The following is a 25992-nucleotide window of genomic DNA, read 5'->3' as shown; positions in this document are numbered from 1 at the left end:
TTTAGTAAAACGGATAGATAAGTGCGAGTTTGACTTATAAACCAAGTTGCAACGAGTTGCGTACCAATTTGCAAAATGAAACTACATAGTACTACAGAGCAAAAAACACATAAAAATTTCGCGTTTCTTGTTTGAATATTCATTTAAAAATATTATTAAAATGTTTTTTTTTTATTTTGAGCATCCCCAATTAAATCGGTTTCCCTACTATACGATGTCTTACTTATGTTTTTAAAATTCATAAAAATATTTAATTAACAATAAAAATGGCTGCGACCAATCTGTGTGTACATACGTTACATTATTTAATTAGATTTATTTTAAATATTGTATTATAAATGTAACATTATGTATTGTGCTGAATAAATTAAAATTGAAATTAAAATTATTAATTAAATTAAATTATAAATATTAATTTCTTGTTAAAGTTTGGCAAGATATAAACTACAAAGAAAAAAACATCTGGTTAAAGCGGCAATTATATACACATAGGTACTGTAAAAGAATTCATAGCTGTAATCTGTAATCTTTTCCACAGACCGCAACAATGATTTTGGACGATTGCGACAAAGCACTATCGCTGGCGGGCGCCGCTGAGTTTGGCATTAAATATGCGTGTGCTAATTTCACGAGAAAAGTACTGCCGCCGCGTTGTGATATTCCCACTGAGACTTGCCACAGGTATAAATAAGAAAATTATTGCTTTATTTTTACTATCATCATCACTTCAACCGACTTCTAGAGTTGTATTCAAATAAATTGTTGAACACCTGCCAATGGATAGTACATTACGTTGTGTGACGATTTATAGTATTAGTAAACATTTTGCATTTATTGATATACACTTTTGTCGCCGTCTCAAATGTTTCTGGTCAACATTTAATGTATGTCCTTATTTTTATTATCTCCCTCAAAATTATTTTCTGAAAATAGAATATCTTCAGCATTGGACATAGGTATTTTGTAGGGAGTTCCAAAATCCACGGTCAACCAACGCTGCATTTACAGGGTGTGACGTGTTCGCTATTCGACTAACTTTAGTCCCAAAACGTCCAAATCTTTTTATTGTATTTTTTACTGTGCAATATACAAATTGTTTTGTTAACGGATTTAAAAATAAATCTACTTCATTTTAAATAATGCAATTTATTCTTTATGTCCAAATAAAAAAACAAGTAATTCCGTTGGCTTAGATGGCATAATATATTTTCCGAACTGAAACTATTCTATCCTTTTCAATACAAAGAGAAATTTTCTAAAAATCCTCCTTTTTTTGAAATCGGTTTCAAAGATTAAAATGGAAGAAGCAAGAATATATCGCCCGCATTTCATACGGTCTGCGTTTTGGTAAAGCAGTTACATACGATAAAAAATTAAGTATATGCAAACAGGGATTTCTCATGTTAAACATACTACCGAGAACAGTTGAAATTTTTGTGAAGTAAGATGAATTTAAACGCTAGAATCTGTTGAAGGTAATTAGTTATTTCAATGCCCTTAAAACACTATGCTTTCTCATCTAATTTATTTTGTTCCTTATTCTTTAAACTTTCAAGCAGATTCCTCGACTTAACCGGACCTCTACAAATTGGCGGACTCCCGAACATCCCGAGTAGTTTTCAAGTGAAGAATAAAGACTTCGTCGGCTGTATATCGGATCTATTTGTCGACCACAAATTTATTGATCTGAATAGGTAAGAATTTTGTTTTATTCCGCTACCATTACCAATGGTTAAAGTAGCATTTATATACTTAGTGTTTATTAAAAGGGCTACACTTTATGCCATTGTTAAAGAGGTCTTTTTTTTTATTCCACTACAAGTTAGCCCTTCACTGCAATTTTACCTGGTGGTAAGTGATGATGCAGTCTAGATGGTAGCGGGCTAGCCTGTAAGGGAGTACGGTAGTCATACCCCTATTCGGTTTCTACGCGACATCGCACCGGAACACTAAGTCGCTTAGCGGTCTTTGTCGGTAGGGCCACTTCGACTAGCCACGACCAAAGCCTCCCACCAGACCAGACCAAAGAAAATTTAGAAATTAAACATTCCGGAGGAATCGAACCTGGGACCTCCTATTTAAATTCACAGCGCTCGCCATTGCGCCAGGGAGGTCTACTTGCTTTAAGTCTTGTACAAGCTGGTAAAAAAGTCCTCCTGATTTTATCAGAACATTGGGTCGTCAGTGGCTTCTGATTTACTTAATTACGCCATAATATTTCTCGCATAGCGTCATATTACAATACTATAGAAGTAGGATCTACGGCCAAACTTTGTTACCTCTTACACTGCACTGTAAAACTTAAATTTATACTAAAATTAGTTGGACAACGGGAAAATATGGGTATTTTATGGTAACTATTGTATACGCATAGGACCCAAATATTGCCAAATCTACTTGAACGTTTAAGTGCCTAAATTACTCAGTCCCAAATCGGTACGACGATAATACTGAGTTTCATTTATGATTGACGTTTGGGCCAATTTTTTCATATGACCTTGAAAATTGGTCATCCAAAAGCGAGGTTTAATCTCACAAATTGTGTTATTTCGTGTAACTTGGCCAAAGGTGAACATTTGCAATACAAAATGTTAAAATATCACACCTACTCACCAAATTTACTTCGCAAAACTTCTAAGAAGATTAATGCAGATAACTACTAAGTAAAATACTGTCATTATTACTTTCACGCAGTTTCGTATCAGACAATGGGACACTGGCAGGGTGTCCAGAGAAACGATCTCAGTGCAACAGTGCTCCGTGTTACAATGACGGCGAATGTCTTGATCTATGGGATACCTTTCTGTGTAAATGCAACGAAGGGTACACGGGAAAAGACTGTGCCGACTGTAAGTATCTGGTTTTATGTCTTAATCTTTGCAAATGTGTCTGTAGATATTCAGTCCTGGTTAAAGCTAATGACAAATAGTTACAGAATTATGTTAATATGAAAACTTTTGACTCTTTAGTTGAAAACTTTTGTTGACTCTGTAAATTACTATACTGATAAATATACTATATAGTAAATGAATAATACACTGACTTAATATATACCTTTTTGTATAACTAATTGTAGCATAACAAATACCTTTCTAAATATTATGTCAGTGTACTTTTAAATGAAAAAAATAACTAAGGATTACCGTGCACAAAAGAAAGGCATGTTATAATTTATTCCAGCTTTCCCATTTTAAAAGGTTGCCCGTGGTCCGAGTTCAACTTCTGTCAAAATTTTCATCCGCTATTTCACACACACCGTGTCGCATAACCTTCCTGAGCGGTTATTATTTTTAAACCTTCGCAAGAATTTGCTATGAATACAAAAAAAAATTCTTAAATCCACCTAGATCTTCCAGAGATTAGCACGTTTAAACAAAAAACATTTAGGATTTATTATTAGTATATTAAATGAAGATATAATTCTTTATTATGAAAACCATAAAATCATAGTAAATATTTTTTTGTTTATTCGTCCATAATTCAACAGCCAGTGCTCTTGGCGCTCGAACGTTGGTAAAATAAAAAGCAGTAGTATAGTATTTCCGATTCCTTTCTGAGTGATACTACTTCCATTTTACTTTGTGTCATAGCGGTTTTGTTTAATTCATGTCGTATATCTTTATATATATATTTCTTGTGTGCGTGTGTATGTGACTGAACTCCTCCTAGACGGCAGGAATGAATTTTTGGTATACGTTTGGGTGGCACCCTGGATGGTTTAGATTCACAAATTAGCCCGACAGATGGCGCTGGGGTCTGCTAGTATATTATAAAACTTTCTTGCATAGCCACATCACCCCCATGGCGCTTCAGTGGTGACGGCATGCTGTCATTTAACCCTCTGCTTCGTCCCATACAACTGCCGTGGCTCAACGCGCTGTCTCTACGCACGAGACAACAAGACGCCTTTCTTATGTCCGTACAGATTGGACAGAATAGCAGCGTTATTATAACTGTAAGTATTAATGACGAGGCTTCTACTATGTCGTCCAGAATTTAACAGAAACAATAATAAGTAAAATAATCTTTATTTTATTAAGACTATATTTCCGGATTAGTTGCGTCTTTTAGAACAGTTACTTTTGCCATGCATTGGTAAAGTTGGAATCAAAAATAATTCGAAATTATGGCGTGAATGTCAAGTATAGCACAAATATTAACAAAACGTTTTTTTTTAATTTAGTTTTCCTGATTATAGAGAAAAATACTTTTCAAAGTGCCGTATCAAGCATTAATTTTAATACTGTATTCATCAAAAGAGATAATTTAGTATAGATAAAAAACACCTTTCGGACATTCTATACTTACGTAAGATACTTGGGTATGTTAGCGTTGTTGCTGTTATGTTAGTTTATAATATTTATTTTAGTACTTACTACTTAGTAATTATTAAAATTTGCTTCCTTAGTTCCTATCGTTCTACAATGTAGCAGTATGTTTTTCTCACAGCTGTTTTGTTTTCTATGTAAACACGTAAGGTAATCATTGCAGATTGGCACCGAGGACAAACCTCTGCGATTTTTTCAGTGCCTTTACTACCATAACCAATAGTAACCATTTAAAAAAAATGTTTTTAAGTAAAATAAATCTAAATTATATTTTTGCGAAAACCTACTTTTCTGTTTTGAAATCCTGCATCAACCATTCAAAATTCAAAATTCATTTATTTCAAGTGAACTACTATAAGCACTTTTGAAACGTCAAGTCTATCTGTTTGTAGTGACTCTACCACCGGTTCGGAAGGCAGATTCTACCGAGTAGAAGCCGGCAGGAAACTCAGCAGTTGCTCTTTTCCAATATCAAAAATTTACATTTTACATTTTATTAATCCTTCAAAGACTCCTATTTTTCTTAATTAATCTTTCAGTTGAAATCTGGCCTCCTACACTACTCATACAACGGTGAAACGATGTTCCTTCCATCCACCACTCTTGCCGACGGATCATGGCACCGTATTGAAATCAAATGGCTCGGTACTGACATATCTGTGAGCATAGATTACGGACTTCGCAACGCATTGCTACCAATGCTGGCCAATAAAATACAGGGCCAGTATATCGGGAAGATACTCATTGGTGGATTGGACACGACCGCTGGTCTGCTGGCTTCCGATGTTGGATATTTTGAGGGGTGTATACAGGTTTGTTAAAATACATACCTTTTTTTTTACTTCCACTTTTAAACAGCATGCACATGCATGCTGTTTAATACTGAGAAAGAGCAGATTTTAAACATCCAAGATTTTGTCGACCTCCCTGGCGTCACGGGTTCGATTCCCGGCATGGGGCAATTTGGGAATTCATAATTTCTGAAATTTCTCTGGTCCGGTCTGGTGGCTTTGGCCGTGGCTAGTTACCACCCTACCGACAAAACGTGCCGCTAAGCGATTTAGTGTTGCGGTGCGATGTCGCGTTGAAACCGATTAGGGGTATGACTACCATACTTCCTAACGGGTTAACCCGTTGCCATCTCAGATTGCATCATCGCTTACCACCAGGTGAGATTTCGGTAAAGGCTAACTTGTAGTGGAATAAAAAAAAAAAACAAAAAAAATCACCTCGAAGGAAGCCAGTATTCAAACTGGCTTAAATTGGCAGAATAAAAAATAAATCATCATCATCATCAAATAACCCGGCCGGCCCACTACAGGGCACGGTCTAGACCACCACGCTGGCCCAGTGCGGATTAGTGGCCTTAAATATCATGACTTAATTAAGACGTGTAAAGTTTAGCATCGGCGGCAGAAGGACAAAGCACTCAGACCGAGTCTCAGCCAGAGAAGTCATTTCTCTGGCTGAGACTCGGTCTGAGTGCTTTGGTTCATCAAACCGGTTTTAAAATTTTGATTAGCATTTTAAAATTAAATATTTATAATTTATTAAAAATTTGCCAGATATATTTTTCTCCGGCGACCTCTTGAGCGTCATATTTTTCATTATTTTTAGCCTTTTTAGCCTTAAAACTTATCAGATAAAGAGTAGTTTCGGAACAGTTTACTGCAAAAGAGGAACCCAGAATTTTGTGATAACATTGGAATTTATAGTCGGATATTATAGTTTTTAAGGTTTACTCATTAAATGTATTTTTCTAGGATGTGCGCGTTGGAACAGCTCAGTCACTTCTAAATCGACCGACCGTTCGAGAAAACGTTAGAGATGGATGTCAGTCGCGTGCGGACTGTATGCTGTCTATTTGTCCACCTTATGTAAGTACAAAGATTTCTGAACCCTTATTGGGTTATTTCCAATTCGAAAATAATTAATATATACTTAGTATATTTCTTTACTGTAGCTGAGGCAGGTGTTTAGAGTATAAATGTATAAGCGAAGTGCACCTCATGCAGCCGACAAACAATGAGACCTTTCACAAAGGAAATAAAACGACAGAATATTCGGCCCTAATGCTATAATGTTGTTTGCCAAAGTTTGAATACAGAGATTAAAAGATATATTTTAGGTTAGACAATTGTTTTACAATTCTATTGCTTACAAATCTCTAAACTAAATTGGCATGCATAGTGATAACAATGTTTAAAGACTTGTCAGTTTAGATGACAGATTTCAGTTTTGGCGCCAATAGTGCAAATTCCGTTTTACACACTAAACTAATTTAACAGATTTGAAAATAGTAGTATCCTTTTCCAAATTGAATATAGTGAAAGGAATGGCACTACTTCAAAACATACCAAATAATTTAGTTTGGAGAGTGTGTAACAGAATTGACATATGAGATAAATTTTAAACGTATCAACACTAAACTTATTTAACAAGTTTTTAAATACTGGTGTAGTTATGTAAAATAGCACAACTGTAATTTTCCCCATTACAATATGAGTAACTTCTAACCAAGAGTGAGTAGGCATCTTCTAGGCAAGCGCGCTCCACCTAAGGCTGCATCATCACTTACCATCAGGCGTGATTGTAGTCAAGTTCTTGTCTATAAACATAAAAAAGTCAATTACGAGTAGTTGAGAGACATGTACAACCAAAATTGGCACTTTAGTCGCAAGTTTTAAGCCAAACACTAAGCTCAAACTTGGATTTACAGAGTAAATGTGAATCTTCATGGGACCACACGCAGTGTGTTTGCGACACGGGCCGGCTGGGTCCGCAGTGCGTAGCGGCGTGCGACCTAAGCCCGTGTGGGGAGCACGCGCTCTGCGTACCCAACGACAGTGATAAAGGATACTCTTGCAGCTGCTTCGTGGGGTATATGATGACAGGTACGACTCGTCTAGTATTACACTTTTTATAAATTTAAAATGCATATAAACATTTTCGGAACCGACAGGATAAGTTTTGATAAGTGTAGGTAAAAACACTAATAAAAATTATAAATATAGTATTACACTGTTGAACGGAACGGAAATTGTATTCTTAATAAAAGATATAAAGGCTCACAATCTTCGAGTTCTTGACCTGGATTGTAACATTAAAATGTCAAAGTAAAATGTTTATTATTTATTTAACTCTTTATTGTATACCACAACATGAACATATATAAAAATATAATAAAAACAGAAACACAAAGAAAGAATTAAGAGGCGGCCTTAACGCTTAACAGCGATCTCTGCCAAGCAACCTATTGCGGCTCGTTTAAGAGTCGCAAATACTATTGTTCACTAAATTTAGAAGTGTGGATTATTTTCTAGTTTGACTCATTTCTCGTTAGCCTATTTTCACAATTCATTTCACATCAGCTTACTATCTTCCTACGCTCTTATAAAAATTTAATCATTATTTTTGTTAAATCTGCAGTATATTATTGCTAAACAAAGTTTTATTAAACCAATCCTCATTGGATCAGCGTGATGGACTACTTACGTCCTGTACCCTTCTAACTGTGGGAGGCGACCCATGATGATGATGAAGTTTTGATTTTGTTTGTATAGCGCAAGGCTGTGTAGAGGAGGATGGACAAGAATGTCCTAGTGGTTGGTGGGGATCGCGCCGCGGTGCTTGCGGGCCGTGCGCATGCGACGCTCGAGGTTTGCATCCGCACTGTGACACCGGTACTGGAAAATGTAGATGCAAGGTAAACCATATTTAATTTAAAGCCACCTCAGCTTTAGTTTTAAGCTAGCAAATGTAGTTATCACCATCTTATCATTGGAATATTTAAATAAGTATGTACTTACCCATCTAAAGTGTCTTTTATACTAATATTACACATGCGAAAGTGTTTTGCAAGAACCATAGAAAAGTAAGGTTATATATAGGTGCCTAGTGAAAATCGATTGGTGAAACGTAAATGTATGCCTAGGAATCTTCTATGATTAGGCATTACTTACTTTATTTGTGTTGGCCTTGTCCCTCGTTGGTGAAAACGGGCATTCTTCACACATTTGAGCAGACTTCTTGACACATTTGAGTTAATGACCCAGTCCGATGCAAAGAAGAACTTCTCTGAAAGGGTATTGATTCCTGTATGATATCACGCGGATAGTCAGGGAGAGTAACTGACTTTGCGCGATTTCAAGAAGAATACTAACTTACCCTTTGAACCAAAATGTGACCGTTATTCCACTAACAATTTATTCCCAAGGTTAGTTAATGTCAGACAGAGGTTCGGTCGTAAGTAAAAGTAGGTCAATGCCAAAATAACAAACATGGCAACAAGATGACATGTTGTGCCGACCTCTACTACTAATTAGGATAAGGGCAAGAAAAATAATGTTTAGGGAACACCTTATAGAAAATACGAGAGACGGCGTTGCCGCAGCACTTTTTATCGCGGTTCCGGTCGTTCATTCTAGCAAAAAATGTATAGAAAAATAAAAATATAAAGTTTGAACATCTTTTTCAAACAGGCCATTCTATTTATTTTTGTACGTACTAAACTGCACACATTTTCAGTGAACGTCAAGTGAAGTGAAGTCACAGATAAGGGCACAGCGAACTACAGAATTGTTTGATTCATCATCTTTGTGCCGGGGTAGGAGCATGTGGAATTACTCTTCATTCTGTTTGTAACACAGGAAAACCACTACAAGCCCCTAGGATCGGAGCAGTGCATCCCATGTCAGTGTTACGCCGCCGGTTCACTCAACGGGTCGTGTGAAACACTTTCCGGACAGTGCTACTGTCGCAGTGGAGTTATTGGGCGTGCTTGCGATTCCTGTGCCAACCTCTATGCTGAGGTCACGCCTAATACTGGATGCAAAGGTATTTTATTCAGCATACAAATTCTGTGTATTCTCGTAGTTCGATATCAATTTCTAGGTTAAGGTTAAATCTGTTAGAAAAAGTATTTAATAATAGTATAAAATGTAACTTATATTGACGCAAATTCTGATGTACACAAATCTGTAAACTTAACTTAAATGACAGTTGAGAACACGGCCTTTAACAGTCCACTGCTGTACTAAAGGCCTCTCCCAACGGGAGAGTTAGCCCATATTCAACACGTCGGGCAGGTAAGGGGAGGAGTGTTGACAACTTTATCTTGATCTGCGATCACCACACGGCAGCGACAGAATATATGTCTAATTAAGATCAATTTTTGAAAGAATAACCTTTCTAATTCAAAGATTATGATTAACATTGTAGATTTAAGTGTAAATAAAGACGCCACTTTCTCTGTCGGAGAACATGAAAAGCAGATTATCGTTCGAAGATTGACTCGGATATTTGTGCAATAATTGTAATTAAGTAAAATAACATGAATTTTATACAAACGTAAAATGTTATTGTAGTATTGGTATTACGTATTGGTTGGCCAAGTCGGCATGTAAAATTAACTCAAATATTTTTTTGGATGAAAATGCTAAAAATAATTTTTCTTTTCTTTCAGTTGTATATGATGGGTGTCCAAGGTCATTTTCACACGGAGTATGGTGGCCACAGACGAAATTTGGAATCGAAACTATCACTGACTGTCCTACAGGTGACTTACTTTGAATTCCCTTATAATTTTCTTCATACCAGCGATATCCTATAGTATAACTAAATAGTTTTTTTTTAATATATTATAGGATCTAGCGGAAAAGCGACTCGCATGTGCGATAAAACTCAAGTGATACCGTGGCAAGTTCCAAATATGTTCAATTGCACTACATCTACATTCTACCAATTGAGGAAACAGGTCAGTTATTCAAACTCTTGAAGCATGACCAAACAAAGTTAAGTTTTGAAGAACTGCTAAAACACAACCTACAATGAGATGTACTGAATGAAAATAGGGGGCTGGTTTAAATAAATTATAAGTGTCCCAAGCTATTGGAGTACCCCGTGGGGGTTTAATAACGTAGACAAAAATGCAGAACATGGAATTTATAATTTCTGAATTTTCTCTTGTGAGATGGTCTGGTGAGATGTAGCAGCCGTGGCCATTCACGTTCTTACCGACAAAGAAGTACCACCAAGCGTTTTAGCGTTTCAGTATTAAATAAGGGGTATAGTTTTCATTACCTTCCATACCTTTAACAGCCCGCAACAATTTAATAATGCATCATAACATCTCACCAGGTCGACTGTTTTGCATCTTATTTTTATTCAATTGTTTTTAAACCTATATTTTAGCTGCATAAAATAGAAACGGGAGAGTTGCAAGTGAACACGTTCGTCGGTGTTCGCCTGGCGGAAGACTTGGCGAATGCGTGCGCGAACACCCCAAATCTGTTCGGGGCCGATGTTCTAGTTGCTGAGGGGATATTATTGGAGCTGATACAGTATGAGTTGCGGCAAGCTGGGCTGAACCTTACGCATAGCCAGGATAAGGACTATGTTCGAGTGAGTTAATTCTTTGCCGCTTTTAGGATAACCGAAGTCGACTCCTGTTATTTATAGTTCGTTTAATATGTCATTTAGTTGTTGCATGTAAAGATGTCGATTTCCGCCAATTAGAATTAATATAACTTAGACTACTACTGATACATTGACAATTTTGTTAAACTACTTACGTATTACACTTGCTGCTGTATTTTATTGTAGCTTATGGAAGACAGACAACTCATTTCTTAAGAGATAAGTATAAAAATTATGAGTTGTATCTAAAAACGAGAGGTATCTTTTCTAAGTTATAACTCAAAAAACCAGCATTCATTTGGCTTAACAAGTACATAAGAGTATGAATATCTAGAATGACCTTGAAAGAAATATCCCTACAATTCTTAGGAAAGTTGTTATTACACTCTAAAAGATAATTTATATTTCAGAACATAATTAAATCCTCAAACACGATACTAAACAATAAATACGAGAAAGAATGGCGCCGTATAAGAGAGCTCACGGGCCGTGGGGTGGAGCATTTATTGCAACAGTTCGATAAATACATCGCAGTACTCGCGGAAAGTCAACACGACACGTACACGAGTCCCTTTGAGATCGTCACCACAGATTTAGGTAAGGGTTTTGTGTTTGAGTATATCACAAAGTAAATAAACAGTAAACACGCAACAGCGCTTATATATCGGTATGCTACAAGATCAATTTGGAAGAGTGAGCTCAAGATCTGATGATAGTCAAGTGTGTAAGATTTCCATTTCGTAGGGACCAAAATCTCCATTTCGTAGGGACCAAGATCCTAGACACGCACGCACCTATAACTTTTCGGCGTTTTCAATTTAAGCAACTAAATATCACTTTTTAACAATGAAGGTTCACGTGCAGGACTGAGAGCTCTTCATAACGTTCACAAGTGTATCAAGTCTATTTCTGTCTGTGGTCGATCCTTGATTACTGAAATATGTGGTCCTGGTGTGATCTCAGCTTCCAATAGGTAAATTGCCTCCATCGGCTTCTATGGGAGGCCATTTTAGCGATGTATAGAAGCGGCTCAAGTTAGAATCTCACAACTGGTCAGCCCGTAATTAGTGTTTAGTATTTTCTGTTACAATATTTTTTCTAGGCTATCGTTCTTCCTCCGCATTTTGATAATGAATAATGCGGCGAATATTATACCGATCCGCAGTTGGCCAGCTTGGTGGACTACGGCTTCTCATTCTGAGAGGGGACCGTGCTCTGTAGTGAGCCAGTAATTCATCCAGTATCCAGTAGTTCAAGAACTTTTCATCTGTTACCATCCGCAGCTTTTTATCATTAAACCACTTCTCCTTTAAGTGTAGTCCTTTTCCACACAGAACATAGTTAAAAGATAACAATACTTTTAAACCTATTAATTTAGATTAAAGATTCATAAAACTGGTACAATAGAATTTACTAAAAACCAATTAATAATTTCAGTCATCGGTGTGGACATAGTGACAGCAGAGTCTATCTACGGCTTCGAACCAACGACACTCAACCGTTTCGGAGATTCATACACTACTGAACGCGTGATATTACCAGATACATCTTCCTTCATTCATTCTCCTATACAAACGCCAGGATATTATGGCATTGGTAAAGCAAAGAATAAGAAACCCTCTAGTCCTACCGTCTCTTTTCCAAAATACAACAATTATGTCAAGAGCAAGAACAAGTTTGACAAATTTTCGAGAGTTCTCCTACCGTTGGACTTGATTGGAATCAATAATGCACAAGGTATGTATGATGCAGTTGCTATTTGTTATACACTCAATAAAAACTTTGAAACCTGTATTTGTATGCGACTAACATGTCTGTTATTATAGATGCGTGTGAAACATATTACATTAAAGTATGAAGCAGAACTAACCTTTTTATATGAATTGATAAACTACTTTATTAACCAAAGTTTATAACATGGTTTCGAAAGAGATTTAAACCTGACTTTCAATAAGTTTAAAAAGTATAATAATTAATACAAGGCTACGATAATATTGATAAAATTCTTAATTCAGTACAGAAAAAAATGAAACTATTTCAAAAGTTTCATTGAAGCAAAAAGTTTACCTTTTATCTGCAATATATTGTATTACTTTGACCTTTAAAAAGAGCACCTGTTGAGTTTCTTATTCACTTATTTTCAGTAAAATATATACATTCCATACCAGTGTTAGTTATAACAAACATACAGATTTGACTTTTTACAAAGCCTGCCTTAAAAGGTTGCTACACATTGCGTCTCGATAATATCCGTTTCACGTGTCCTCCGGTTTTTCTTAATCGAATCGATATTTTGTATTACAATTTCATTTGTAAGTTAAGCCACAACACTAATATTTCCCTAATCTTCCTTCTGATAGAAAACCTAGAAACGAACTACGAATCCCGAGCCGTATTCTCCTACTTGCAATACTCACGGAACACCTCACAACTCATGCCTCTAAGAATGGACGAGTCGGTGAGTCGGCGATGGGGAGTCAATATTACTTTAGGATCGCCGATACTGCAAGTGGCTTTATTCGTACCCGAGTTTGTATGGGCTAGGGAGACGAAGGAGGCCGATGACAATGCTATTGAAAACAATATGGATGACCTTGAAGGTTAGTAAGAGACTTTTATCCTTTTTAACCCTGTTTATGCATAAGCGTAACCTAGTATAGCATCCATTTGCGTCTGTCCATCCGTGTTTTAAGGCATTTTTCATCATGTATTAAGTTAAAACCTATGCTGCAAACAAATTTAAAGTCTCTTGTTAAACGCAACGAAATGCCTATCAAAGCATGTTTTATAACTAAAAGTCTCAATAACCGTCACACTCAGTAACTTCGACGAAAATATTAAAGGGTATCTTCAAATTTAAATGAGTATTTTCACCGGCATCTATACATATCCGTCAATGTTTGCATTACCCGTGTATATTGCCCGAAGTAGGATAGGGAGGGGTTGTTTATGGGGTATCATATGAAAGGGTTTTATTTTCAAATTCTAGTTTCAGCCTCATAATTAATAAAATCGTATCCAACCCATAAATAAGAAATTTACAAAGCGAAATATCTAAAAAAAATTAAATTAAAGTTATAAAAGTACAGAAAAAAATGAAACTATAATTTGGGCAACAAACAAGTGCTCTATTAACAATCAGTATGTGAAATATTTCGTTAATTTTCAGGAATAACATACAGTAACAAAGGTCATCCTCACCCAGATCATTTAAACAACCAAATATCTACCAACGAACATTCAAAACAAGACACATGGCCTCAAACAGATGACGAAAATTCAAATCATGAAAATCATGGACCAGTAGTTATACAACCAGCGTACAAGAAAGCCGATAAATCTTACAACGACAACTTCCAAGAAAATGATTCCTCTTATGTCGCGGAGAGGTTGGAAAATTCCGATGGACCTAAAGTCCTAGCCCTGATTATGGACAATGATAAAAACAAAGAATTTAATTCCACTAAGGAGGTGGGGAAGAAGAAGTTGTTGTACAAAAGTTTGAACAGTGTGAGATTAAAGAAACCGATAAGGTTGCAGTTGTGGTTGGATATCAACAGAGAAACTTTCGGTTCTAGAACTAACCCGCAATGTGTTCATTGGTCAACCTTGAGAGGGTAAGCAAAATAAACTTTTGGAAAACACAATTTTTTATTTTGTATATTTATTGTAAGGATTTTTTTTATATATTTCGGTGCGAGATCGAATTCACATAGTAAACCACAGCATATAATAAAACCCCACTCAATATCTGGGAAATATTAGAACTTCAGAATTTTTCAGAATTTTTGTTATCCAGAGTTTTGAGAGCACTGCTTAGACAATCAGATGCCCATCTGGCAGTTAAATCTGTGCTCCCAAAATCCACGCACGAGTCTATAGTAATATTATGAAGCTATTTTTCGTCTGTGACGATACACTGATCCAGATATGTCGGGATAATTGTTTTTTTTTTTTTTTTAATTCAGGTCAGGGGAATGGTCCCGAGTTGGCTGTCACACCGAAATTGATTACGATTGGTCTCCGTACTCTGATGAACCATTACTCATAAACTGCACTTGCAATCACCTTTCAACGTTCGCCGTTTTAGTCGACGAAGTTGATATTGAAGTAAGTTATTTTGTTATGATTTCATCTACTAATCTCTCTACTACTTTACTACTCTATTATACTCAGATAAAAAAGTTTCAATCTCTGCATGATTAGATTTCATATTTATACAGTAGTATACTATCAATACAAATATAACAAACGAAATGTAATAAATTTCAACCCAAAATAACTAGCTTTAAATAAGTATTAAAAATTATTATTTGTGGAATTTTTTTGAGTTTGAAATGTAGTGGGCATTTCAACCTTAAATAAAGATCGTAATGACGTATGTGAATATTATCATTATTATGTGTAAAAATAATACGAGTAAGAGTTATTATTTTTTCACAGTTCATTCCAGAGCCTTCTCTCCTAGAATCAGTGACATCCTACACTGGATTTAGCATATCCCTTCCGTTACTACTGTGGACGTGGGCAGCATTATGCCTCATGCGCGGCGGAGCAGCGACTGTATCTAATTCGATACACAAACATCTGATATTCTGCGTGTTTATGGCTGAACTCCTATACTTGATTGCTTTGAAAGCGCGGAGTTCTTTAGTTCAGAATGAGGTACGTTCATTTTTACTAAAACTAATTATTATTACTTGTACGAAATATGTAAGTAATAATATAAAACTGACATAGACGTATGTGAAATCCATGCTTGCCATCGGTAATTAATTATAACTAAAATAGCTTGGTCCTGCGTTATATAATGATATGTTTATTTCCGGTCCTTTTTATTTGCAAGTATACGGAAAAAGTATCCTAATTATTGTACAACGATGAAATGAAGGTGGTCTAAACTAGATGGCGTTACTAGTACTTTAACTCCCGGCATTGGAGTGTTATCTCCCAAAGTATATGCGATGTGAGATACAGGTTTGAATCATACTTACCTGGCATAGGGAACACCGTGATCATGAAGGCGATTCCCCCAGAGTGAGGCCCTTCCATTGCACTGCGGCTGGGTTGACCTCTGCGATTATTCCTAATGCGAATAACTCGGACGTGTAATTTTTGGTAGTGGGGACTGCGTACGCACCGTCCCCCTTGTTAAACATTTATCGTAGATAATAAATATTTCTTAAATGACTTTCTAAGTTTCTTGAATTCCATATTTTTGCGTGAATCGATGAGATTATTATTTGCAACAATCGAATGTCACAAATGAAACTCCCTAAATCGCAAATCACTAGTGCATTTAAAAAGTTGTACTTTGGTGCACTACTTAGTAGTACTTATTGAAAATCTAAGAAGCCATACCCGTAATCGGTTACTACCGGACATCATACTGGAACGCTTAACCATACAAAAAAAGATTTTTTTATTCCACTACAAGTTAGCCGTTGACTGCAATCTCACCTGCTGGTAAGTCATGATGCAGTCTTAGATTGTAAAGGGCTTACCTGTTAGGGGTACGGCAGCAATCTGTTTCTACGCGACATCGTACCGGAACGCAAAATCGTTTAACGGCACGTCTTTGTCGGTAGCGTGGTTACTAGCCACGGCAGAAGCCTCCCACGAGACCAGACCAGTGGAAATTATAAATACCCAAATTTCAAAGGATAAGGATGATGAATTTTTCACCAGTTCGCGTGTAAAGTTGTGGCGATGGGCCTCCACTACTGGTGGGTGTGCGCGCTCGCGTGGGCGGCGTGCGACGCGTGGCAGCTACGTCGCCTAGTGCGCGAGTTACGCGATGTCAACCACGGACCGCTCGCCGCGCAGTTAGCCGCAGCGTACGCCGCGCCAGCGGTCGCACTCGCACTCGCGGCCGCACAGCACCAGCATCAATACGGAAATGCGCTTTTGTAAGTTTATTATTTTCTGTTTTCGCCTCATCACTACTGTAACACTACAATATATATTGTTACAAGAGTCATCAGCACGGCTAGCATGGATAGGAGGCAATTATATCCCCGGGGAAAGGATAAAAAATTGTCTTCTCCCACAGCTTTATATAACATCTCTCAGAGCACTGGCGCACAAGTGAAAATAATATATGTGTAATAATAAACGGGGGTTAACTTCCCCTATTCCCTGTTCCCGAGCTTTAGCCCTGCTGCAGGCCTAGCACGGCCAGAAGAAAAAAATTATATCCACCGATTATATCCCCTAACAAGGGATATAATTAACGTGTCCACCTTCTAAAGTACAGGAACATGGAATGGGAGAAGTTTACCCCCATTTATTATAACACATATATTATTTCGACTGGTGCGCCTCTGAGAGTTTATAAAGCTGTGAGAGAAGATACTTTTTTATCCTTTCCCCGGGGATATAATTGTCTCCTGCCCATCCATCCATTCATGCTAACTGTGCAGGTGTCATTCCAAATCTTCGAACCTTAGCAAGTAACAATGTATTCAGAATTACAGGCAAAGTTGACGCGAGCTAAAACTAAATGGCGTTAGTAGTAGTTGCGTGGATTGTAGATCGCGCTAAGGGGATTTATCTCACAACTTCGTGTTGCCCCAACAGTTGCTGGGTCAGCTGTCACGAGGCAGTGGTGTGGTGGGTGGTGATACCGGCGGGTATATACGCACTGGCTGCACTAGTCTTCCTAGCGGGAGCCACTCGCGCTGCTTTCACTGTCCGGGACCACGTTATCGGATTTGGGAATTTAAGGTAAGCTATTTTGATAATGTTCGATTTTTTAAAAACAAAAAAAAGGATTTTTTAAGGAACGGAAGCTATAGTGTACATAATCCTTGTTGAGCCATTATTGTATGCAGTGCATTGTGTCCAAAAACAGTGAGAACGCCCCACGCACGTCCCACCGCGGACTGTTGCTAGCTCACAAACTTTTTCTCATTTTCCCATTTTGTTTTTAACGTTTAGAATATTACAGGTAAAATAATTACTTCAATGTGTCACGTACATTGTTTTTGGGCAGTAATTTACTCAAAAATCTATTAGGTTTTCGGTTTCACATATAAGTCTCAGAGATAGTAGGTAATGTACCTCTAAAGCCTGTGATGTATTATTTTAGTTTTCATTTACACCTTGTATAACTGCCACACTCGCCACCTAATAGCTACCGTCTTAGACTTAACCATATCTCACCACCACTCAGTCAAGGGCTAACCCGTAGTAAAATAAAAAAAAATTAAGCTTAATTTGCTATACTCCGCGATAAGTGGGAGAATCTAAACGGTGCTATTTATAATTTCTTCAATATTTATACTCCATGCCAAACAGATCTTCTGAAATCTGAGAGATATTTTCCTTTCCTTTAGGATGCTTCTAGCAATCAGCATAGTTTGTCTACCGCTGCTATGCGTTGCCTGGGCCAGTGGTCTGATACTGGGCAGCGAATCGGGCGACCGAAGAAACGTTCTCAGTTCAGTTTTAGCCGGCGCGGTCGCTTTGCACGCAGCCGCGGCTTCGCTGGGATACATCGCTTTCAATATTCGAGTGCGGGATAATTTAAAGAGGTGAGAAGGTTTTCTTATTTGAAAAATGTCTTCAAAAAGGAATATAATCTATTGAAATTATTCTTTGCTTTAAACATTCATCATCATCATCTTCATAATAAAACTCCCCAGTCCACTGGCACACAGCCTACTGACTGTGAAAAGAATCAGACGTCTGAAGCGGGCAAAAGTGCTCGATACTGTACAGACTTGTGGACACTGGCCCTCATAACTGCAAAGTCAATAGTCTATCGACTAATTGTAGATGTCAACACAGAAAAAAAAAATCTTCATAATCATTCATCATCACCATCACATCAACCCATTACCGGCCCACTACAGAGCACGGGTCTCCTCCCACAATGAGAAGGGGGTTAAGGTTGTAGTCCACCACGCTGGCATAAAGCGGACTGGTAGACTCCACACACCTTTGAGAAAATTATGTAAAACTCTTAAGGCATGCAGGTTTCCTCACGAAGTTTTCCTTCACCGTTGAAGCAAATTATATATTAATTAGCCATCGAACTCGGCCCCCCAAATGGGAGGGAGGTCAAGCTCCTGCCCAATGCACTATCACCTTCATAAAGATTATTATCACTTAATTACTAGCCTACTACAGGGCACAGGTCTCGACTTAGAATCAGAGGGGTCTAGGCCGTAGTCCAACACGTTGGCCAAGTGTCGCTTGGTAGATTACACACCCCTTTGAGAGCATTATTAATGTAATATGCAAAGCTACGCAAGTTTATATACAATAAATATTTCCATTACTATAAAGTATTTACTTAAATTGTATCTTTGTTCTGTCGTTGATGTCATAAAACCTGCGACTAAAAATCGGTTATATGACGTCAATTTAATCGAATAATATTATATTTAGCTAAGGTTAACCCATATGTTAATAAATCTTTTATAATATAATTGTATCAAAAACCATGCTTTAGGCTAGTTTTTATCGCATACGTAACCCTGCGTAATCACCCCATGTAATGAGATTTCCTATAAAATGATGTTTTGATACGATCATTTGGTTTTACGATAACCACGATGTAAATCTCTGTGCCGTTGCATTATGCATATTTATAAAATTCTCGTTATATTTGAATTTCGTTTTTACCAAGGCTACACATATATTTAAGGAAGTGAGTATTTGTATAAGCATGAACGGGCGCACCAAGCTACTAAAGGAGTCGCCACTGACGCGTGCACTCCGTACCCTCAGCGTGATAGCCGAGCAGACGGATTTATTTTGTTGCACACTCAGTGGAGTGAACTCACAAAAATAGAGCGATTTGGATTTTATCATAAACACTATAGTTATATATATTATAAAAATTTACATAACATGCTGCATTGTCGCCTTAGGATAACTTTGTCCTGTAATGACAAAAATGTAATATGGGAAATAAATAAATGGTCATCACCGATCGCGAAGTCAAGGGATATTAGTAGTGCTGTAAGGTAATATTTCCATATTTTAGCTTCCTGTATCCAGCGGTTAATTTTTATCACTAAGTAGTAGATTAAGTAATACATTTATTTACTCTTTGCAGGACGATTTTGAGATGTCTTGGCAAGAAAGTTCCACTTGCAGACACTTCCATCATAATAAGCACGAGCGCTCAAAATCTCTCGCAAGTGAACAGGTAACTTTATAAAGGTTATAAATAGATAATTTTGTAGTCTGTGTGCTCAAAAATTAATGTATAGCTCAGAGATATTTTTGAGCACAATACCTGCATTCGGAATTAGGTCCATAAAGTAGTAAAACTATCTTATTATCAACAGATCAGCTCTCGCATACCACAGCAGCACGGAGCCGGGTCGACAACTTCGCAACATAGGAATATCGGCCTCTTCGACTACCTCTAGATCTACTACCAAAACCAGTTCCAGTCCGTACAGGTCAGTTTACAAAAATAAACAAAACTTTCATATTAATATTTATATATTAATTCTTCACATAAATATTCGATTCCATTAAGGCGATTACTAGGTTAAGTGAAAATGGGTAAGTGTAGATTTTTGCAAACTAACGAGGTATCTGTTTTAGTGGGTTCCTGGATAGTTTTTGTTCACAGTTGGAGCTGGTAAGTGGCGCTGTGATCGCCATCTAGATGTTGTTTTTTTAATTTTTACTAATACGAGTTGTGTGTTTGAGTGGGTCTCTATAGTCCATATAGTTTGAAAATAAAACTAGACCTGGTAGGTGGCGCTGCAATTAGGTTCTAGGTTTTAAGTAGGTTTGATTAAAAAAGGTTATAACCGATTTGGCGCAGACGAAGTTGCTAATATGTTTATAAATACCAGTCCACTGCTAGATTAAAGGCCTCTCGGATTTATGAAATTTGTAGAAGAACCAGAGTTACCGACGTAGCTCAAAGAGTCACGAAGCTAAACTGGTCGGGGCAAATAGCTCGGGGAACCGATGGACCAAAGGTGCTGGAATGGCGACCTCTCACCGGTAAACGCAGCGTTGGTAGACCCCCCATGAGGTGGACGGATTTCATCAAGCGAGTTGCAGAGAGCCGCTGGATCCAAGAGGCACAAGACTGGTATTTGAAACTCCTTACAATAGACCTATATCTAGCAGTGGACGTCTATTGGTTGACATGATGATGATGATCATGGACTGTCGCAAAGTACTTTTATACAATATTTAAAAAAAAAATGAAAAAAATCATGAAGGTATTCTGTCACAGCCGCAGCGATGGTCAATTGCGTCACACGAGCACATCCACGTCAAACTATAACACTAGCGCGAGCGACATGCCGGCGTATTTGAGAGGATTCGACTCCTCACTGCATACTCGGAAAGAAGGCAAGTTTTTAATACTTTAGATTGTAAGAGACTAACAGCATTTAGCTAAAAAAAAAAAATAGTAAAAAAGTAGATGCCAATCTGTGTAGCACATAAATTCCTAAGTTTATAATAGTGCTACCTTTTTACACAATAAACATTGTGGACAGCACTATTTTTAGACTAGTAAATTAGTTAGATTAGTTTGGCTTATCATGAATTACAAAGTAAATATTGAGATCATTTTTGCCAACCGAACTTAACATCATTGATTGGTCTTATTTAAAGACGAAGGTCGCCGACGTCGTAAAAACCGCGGCGAAACCGAAGAGGCAACAGAAGGAACTGAAGGGACAGAAGGAACTGACAGTGAGAGCGAGGCGTCTGCCCGCAGTCTCGACCTTGCCTCGAGCCACTCTTCTGATGATGATGACACTACTTCCAGAAGATCCAGCCATCCACCTTCCGCACACCGTGAGTAACTCGCTTCTTGTAGTATTATAGTTCCGTTAGCTATTTCTATATGTTTAGCCCATCGACGGGTTACGAGATCAGCTAGAAGTTATCTGTAGACTGGAAGATATTGTTTTAGTAATAACTCGCCCATATTATTGGCCTGAATTGAAACATGTGCTACTCCTAATCTCGGAACATTATAAACCTCTCGCGGGATAACCATACATTTTACGCTTGCAAAGTCACAGGCAGAAGCAAGAAGTTAGTCTGAGTTGTGGAAACTTCTTTGGGATATGTGATATAAAAATACAGTATTACTCTTATGTCTTATAGTACAGTTTGTTTCGATTGAAAAGCTAATAAATAAATAAATAAAAGAAAATAAAACTGGTGAAAAAGAATCCCAATCAAAAATTTATAACGTTTAAAGGAGACCGAGGTACGAGCGGCACGGGAGGAAGCTATCTTCCAAATATCACAGAAGGAGCACCATTAGCAATTACTCCGAGATGGCCATCCCACATTAGAGACGGTAAAACTTAATAAAAATCTTTAACTTATAAATTAAATTAGATTATAAATTATCAAAACTGTTTTGGAATACGATTAGCTATTTAATTTTGGTTTACTTTGGATTTGAAATTCGTATTTTACATGTAAATTTTTATTCGGAATGATCAACATATTCCGCAGTCGCTTTTTGATAATTTCTGGGTCGGTGGTTCGACAACCATGGTTTTTCTTGCCAAAGCACTCATACCGTGATTTCTGGAGATGCTGGTTACGATTTTTTATAAAAGTCAACTTGGTTTAGGTGCTCTAACATGCTCAACTATTGTGTTATATACAGGTCGCACACTTACTTAAATTTCGCATTTGGTACCTATCTAGCACCATTTTATAGTTAATTTAGTTCATTGCGAATTTAACTCATCCCTTACATTCACAGAATCTAACCGACCGGATATGGGTAGATGGTCCCAAGAAACCGGATCCGAAGATGGTGGTAACCCTGGAGGTGCATCGCCGTCCCCTAACCCACTACCTAACCCGGATCTGACGTCCGATGTGTATCAACTTAGCCGACATCGCATGAAGCCGTCTATACTGGAAAATGTGCATGACACATACGTAGCAAGCGTAGATGCGTCGAGATTACCTCTTGATAATAGGTAAGGCTTTCAATAAACCTTAAAAATGTCTATAAATGTATTAAAATCTCTTGAAAATTATATTATTTTTAGTGTTGAGTATCAAAAACATCATCCATACCACCACAGCCAGACAATATACCTAGAATGCTGATAGCGTTAGTAAGAGATACTTATTTAATGCAATGTGTATACAAAGAAGTTGACTCATTACTCATAATAGATAATTTATTTTTTTCTAGATACGGTGTGATGGAGGACGAATTAATGTACGGTGTCATGTCTAGCGACGCTGAGAAGCAAATGCCGTACGACCCCAATTACCCTATCTCGCCTACGATGTACCGACTACCAACCAACCCTTACGGCTCCAAAACCTATTTATCATCACGCACTTCAGATTATGGGTATAGTCCTACAAAATACTTGACTACGGAACCGAGCGTGTATGGTTCCAGAGATTTCCGGGATTCCAGTGTAACAACAAGGTACGTAGTATTATTGTATAAATATATCCATTTTACACTAATCACCCGATATTCTTAATAATCAATCAAATTTAAAATATTTAAATTGAAGAGTATAGTTAGTAAGAAGAGTCATTTTTATCAACAAGTACCATTAAGAAAAGGAGAAGAAAGACTTATTTTGGACATAAGTCGTTACTCACAAAAAAGCTAAAAGTACCCTTTTTCGGTACTTTTAAGTGCTTAAGTCTTTATAAATATTATGTATTGGTTACATTTTGAAGCGGATATAATTATTGTGATACATACATGACCTTGGATTGACGCCGAAATATAAAAGTATCTAGATACTTTAGGACTTTGCTTCTGCTAAGTACAACAAATGTGTACTAACTTATTTTATAAATTAGTACCAACCTAAACCACCTAATTCAATCTTGTACGCACAATAAAACATTGCCAACTTTAAAAGATGCATATTCAATCTAGACATATATTATCTGTTGTCAATCAACTATATTATTCATTCAAGGGAGCATGATGGTTACCCTCCACGGGATTTCCGCGATTCTGGGATAGCGACAATGCTGAAGAATGACTACCAGAGGAAGATGGAACATTACGAGTACAGTGATAGAATGTCGGACGGTTCGGATAAACACCATCCGCACGATAAATATCTGTTTCCGTATACAGGTCAGTGTTAATTGTTTTATACACGGTTTGTGCTGTTTTCTTAGTGTAGTGTTTTTGTTGAGCGAGTTTAGTACTTTGAACAACGGTGTGATGTGGCACCAACGTGGATTTAATGATTACACGTTTTGGGAATAATAATCGTACACCATAACCGTAAATGCATACCCAAGTATGACAATAAATTATCTGAAATTATATTACTTTTATATTGAATGAATGAATGAATACACTTTTATTGTACACCACATAAACATAGATAAAATTGGTATATAAATTTTGCGTAAAGTATACAATTTGGCGGCCTTATCGCTATAGCGATCTCTTCCAGGCAGCCAATGGCGTAAAACACAGCTCAAGAAGAGAGGTAGGTAGTAGTATATTTTTATCTTTATTAGAATGGAAATAATTTGGCATTTGACCTTTTTAGAGTAGTTAGGTATTTCTGAACAATCCGTAATGAATTAATACAAATAACTTAAAAAATATATCCAAAACTTTATTTCCGACGCATAATTAAATGTAAAATTTAAAAGTTTCTTATGATAATCGTAGTTTTTTTCATAGTTAGTGGGAGAATATTATGTGTGTTTTTATTTTTTTCTATTTATAAATCAGTAATCGATTACTTCAACCATGTGGCGAGACACGTCACCTTAAAGTCGTCCCAAACAGGCCACACGCATCATTTTTATTACACCTAGTAGGCATACGACGAAGCTTTCCTCGGAAATATATTTATTTTATCAACATCTAGTCATGGATTTATGGTACAGATATTTTTTTTTTGACTGCAATTACATATTTATTATTAACATTGGTACACCAATTGGTGAATTGACGATATCAAATAAGTCTGAGGCAGCCGTTTAATAGTTGACATTGGAGTTCTGACATACTTACTGATGTACTTACAGCAGTAAACGTGGTTCGATTGAAAATATAGTTAATGATATGTTGCACTGCAGTCCTGATCTTTCTGATAACATTATGTAGATTAGTTGATTTTTATTTGAAATACACACAACCCTGAAGCTTTATCTTAAAAGTGTTATTTTTTTTTTATTTCGCGTACGCACTACATAGAAGCTTATTAATTTTATAGCTTGTTATTGTTTTGCTTTGTATAGCGGAGGAGGATCACATAAGCGTGCGCGGTACGCAGTCACCACATCGTCTCAATAGCGAGTCACACGCAGGTTTGTAGCTAAACTTTTATTTGCTTATGGACTGTTATTGGCTTACATTAATTTTATTACACATATAAAATAGTTTTTACTCATACTTACTATATATTATATTATTGCGCATGAAGAGTCTTTGATCAACAAATTGGCGCGAATTGATTGGTGCTAAATATTAAGAGAGCACCAAGCTGGCTGGTGTCCTTGGTACTTTATTAACATTCTTCAGTTCAGAAGTGGAGCTTATATAGTGTAAAATATTTGTTGGCAGGATAACATATTATCTATTTATTTGTGTCGATGCAAATAACCTACATACACAACTGTAGGTACATATGTTAAGGAGTCACTAAAAAGAGGTTCGAGCTTACGGGTTTGCGACTCCAGTAGGATTGAAATTACATTTTTATTATTTAATAATATTTTTCATTTCATTCAGGCGACGGTCAACAGCCAATGGGGGCACCTCTTGCGAGCATGGGTGAAACGAGCGAGTAAGTACCTATTATTTTTATAATTTTAATATTTCTGATTTAAAACACATTGCATGTAAAAAAAATTAATAAAATGTTGCATGATGGAAATTACATCTTTTAGAACTTAATTTATTCCTACACATTTTATGTTTATTTTGACACTGATTGTTATTATCTAGCTTTCAAATTCAAAGATCTTGAAATAGGTATAATACACGAAGTGTAAATTTAGTTTGCCGAATAGAAAAAAGCGAGATTGTTGCTTTGTTTGTCATAAAATTTCATGAGAAAAAAGAGATTGTAAAAATCTATAAATCTGTATTTTCTAATGTTTGTTTATAGCTTCGAATTCTAGCTATTTTGAGCCTTTAACAAATCAACAGATACAGATTAGATAAACAACATTTTGCTGCCATAGACTAATAAGGCTGGCAGTAAACTTTATTTTATTTACCACCTACAACACTTATTTCATTGAAAAATACTATTTTAACGACTTTTTAACA

General features: G+C 36.8%; 1 protein-coding gene and 1 non-coding gene across 2 annotated transcripts in view; both read left to right on the top strand.

Moving 5' to 3' along the window:
- Positions 1-25992, top strand: part of LOC120625863 (protocadherin-like wing polarity protein stan) — a 50122-nt gene that overhangs the window by 21556 nt on the left and 2574 nt on the right. Inside the window, exons 23-53 of the mRNA XM_039893110.1 lie at positions 539-681; positions 1557-1694; positions 2695-2849; positions 3789-3955; positions 4868-5140; positions 6092-6205; positions 7048-7222; positions 7892-8034; positions 8978-9164; positions 9793-9885; positions 9974-10083; positions 10521-10730; positions 11156-11342; positions 12183-12482; positions 13115-13345; positions 13915-14362; positions 14714-14855; positions 15189-15410; positions 16434-16654; positions 17325-17471; positions 18083-18280; positions 19813-19905; positions 20048-20164; positions 20962-21080; positions 21348-21533; positions 21946-22047; positions 22465-22687; positions 22909-23154; positions 23666-23829; positions 24957-25025; positions 25450-25504. Coding sequence (XP_039749044.1) covers positions 539-681; positions 1557-1694; positions 2695-2849; positions 3789-3955; positions 4868-5140; positions 6092-6205; positions 7048-7222; positions 7892-8034; positions 8978-9164; positions 9793-9885; positions 9974-10083; positions 10521-10730; positions 11156-11342; positions 12183-12482; positions 13115-13345; positions 13915-14362; positions 14714-14855; positions 15189-15410; positions 16434-16654; positions 17325-17471; positions 18083-18280; positions 19813-19905; positions 20048-20164; positions 20962-21080; positions 21348-21533; positions 21946-22047; positions 22465-22687; positions 22909-23154; positions 23666-23829; positions 24957-25025; positions 25450-25504 — 5378 coding nt within the window. The remainder of the gene's footprint in view (positions 1-538; positions 682-1556; positions 1695-2694; positions 2850-3788; positions 3956-4867; positions 5141-6091; positions 6206-7047; positions 7223-7891; positions 8035-8977; positions 9165-9792; positions 9886-9973; positions 10084-10520; positions 10731-11155; positions 11343-12182; positions 12483-13114; positions 13346-13914; positions 14363-14713; positions 14856-15188; positions 15411-16433; positions 16655-17324; positions 17472-18082; positions 18281-19812; positions 19906-20047; positions 20165-20961; positions 21081-21347; positions 21534-21945; positions 22048-22464; positions 22688-22908; positions 23155-23665; positions 23830-24956; positions 25026-25449; positions 25505-25992) is intronic.
- Positions 15732-15893, top strand: LOC120626115. The gene has a single exon (XR_005658834.1). It is a non-coding gene; the product is annotated as a U1 spliceosomal RNA (small nuclear RNA).

The sequence above is a fragment of the Pararge aegeria genome, chromosome 8 (assembly GCF_905163445.1).
Source record: "Pararge aegeria chromosome 8, ilParAegt1.1, whole genome shotgun sequence".
In the NCBI taxonomy this organism is placed as follows: Eukaryota; Metazoa; Arthropoda; class Insecta; order Lepidoptera; family Nymphalidae; genus Pararge; species Pararge aegeria.
This window is presented reverse-complemented; position numbering and strand designations above follow the sequence as displayed.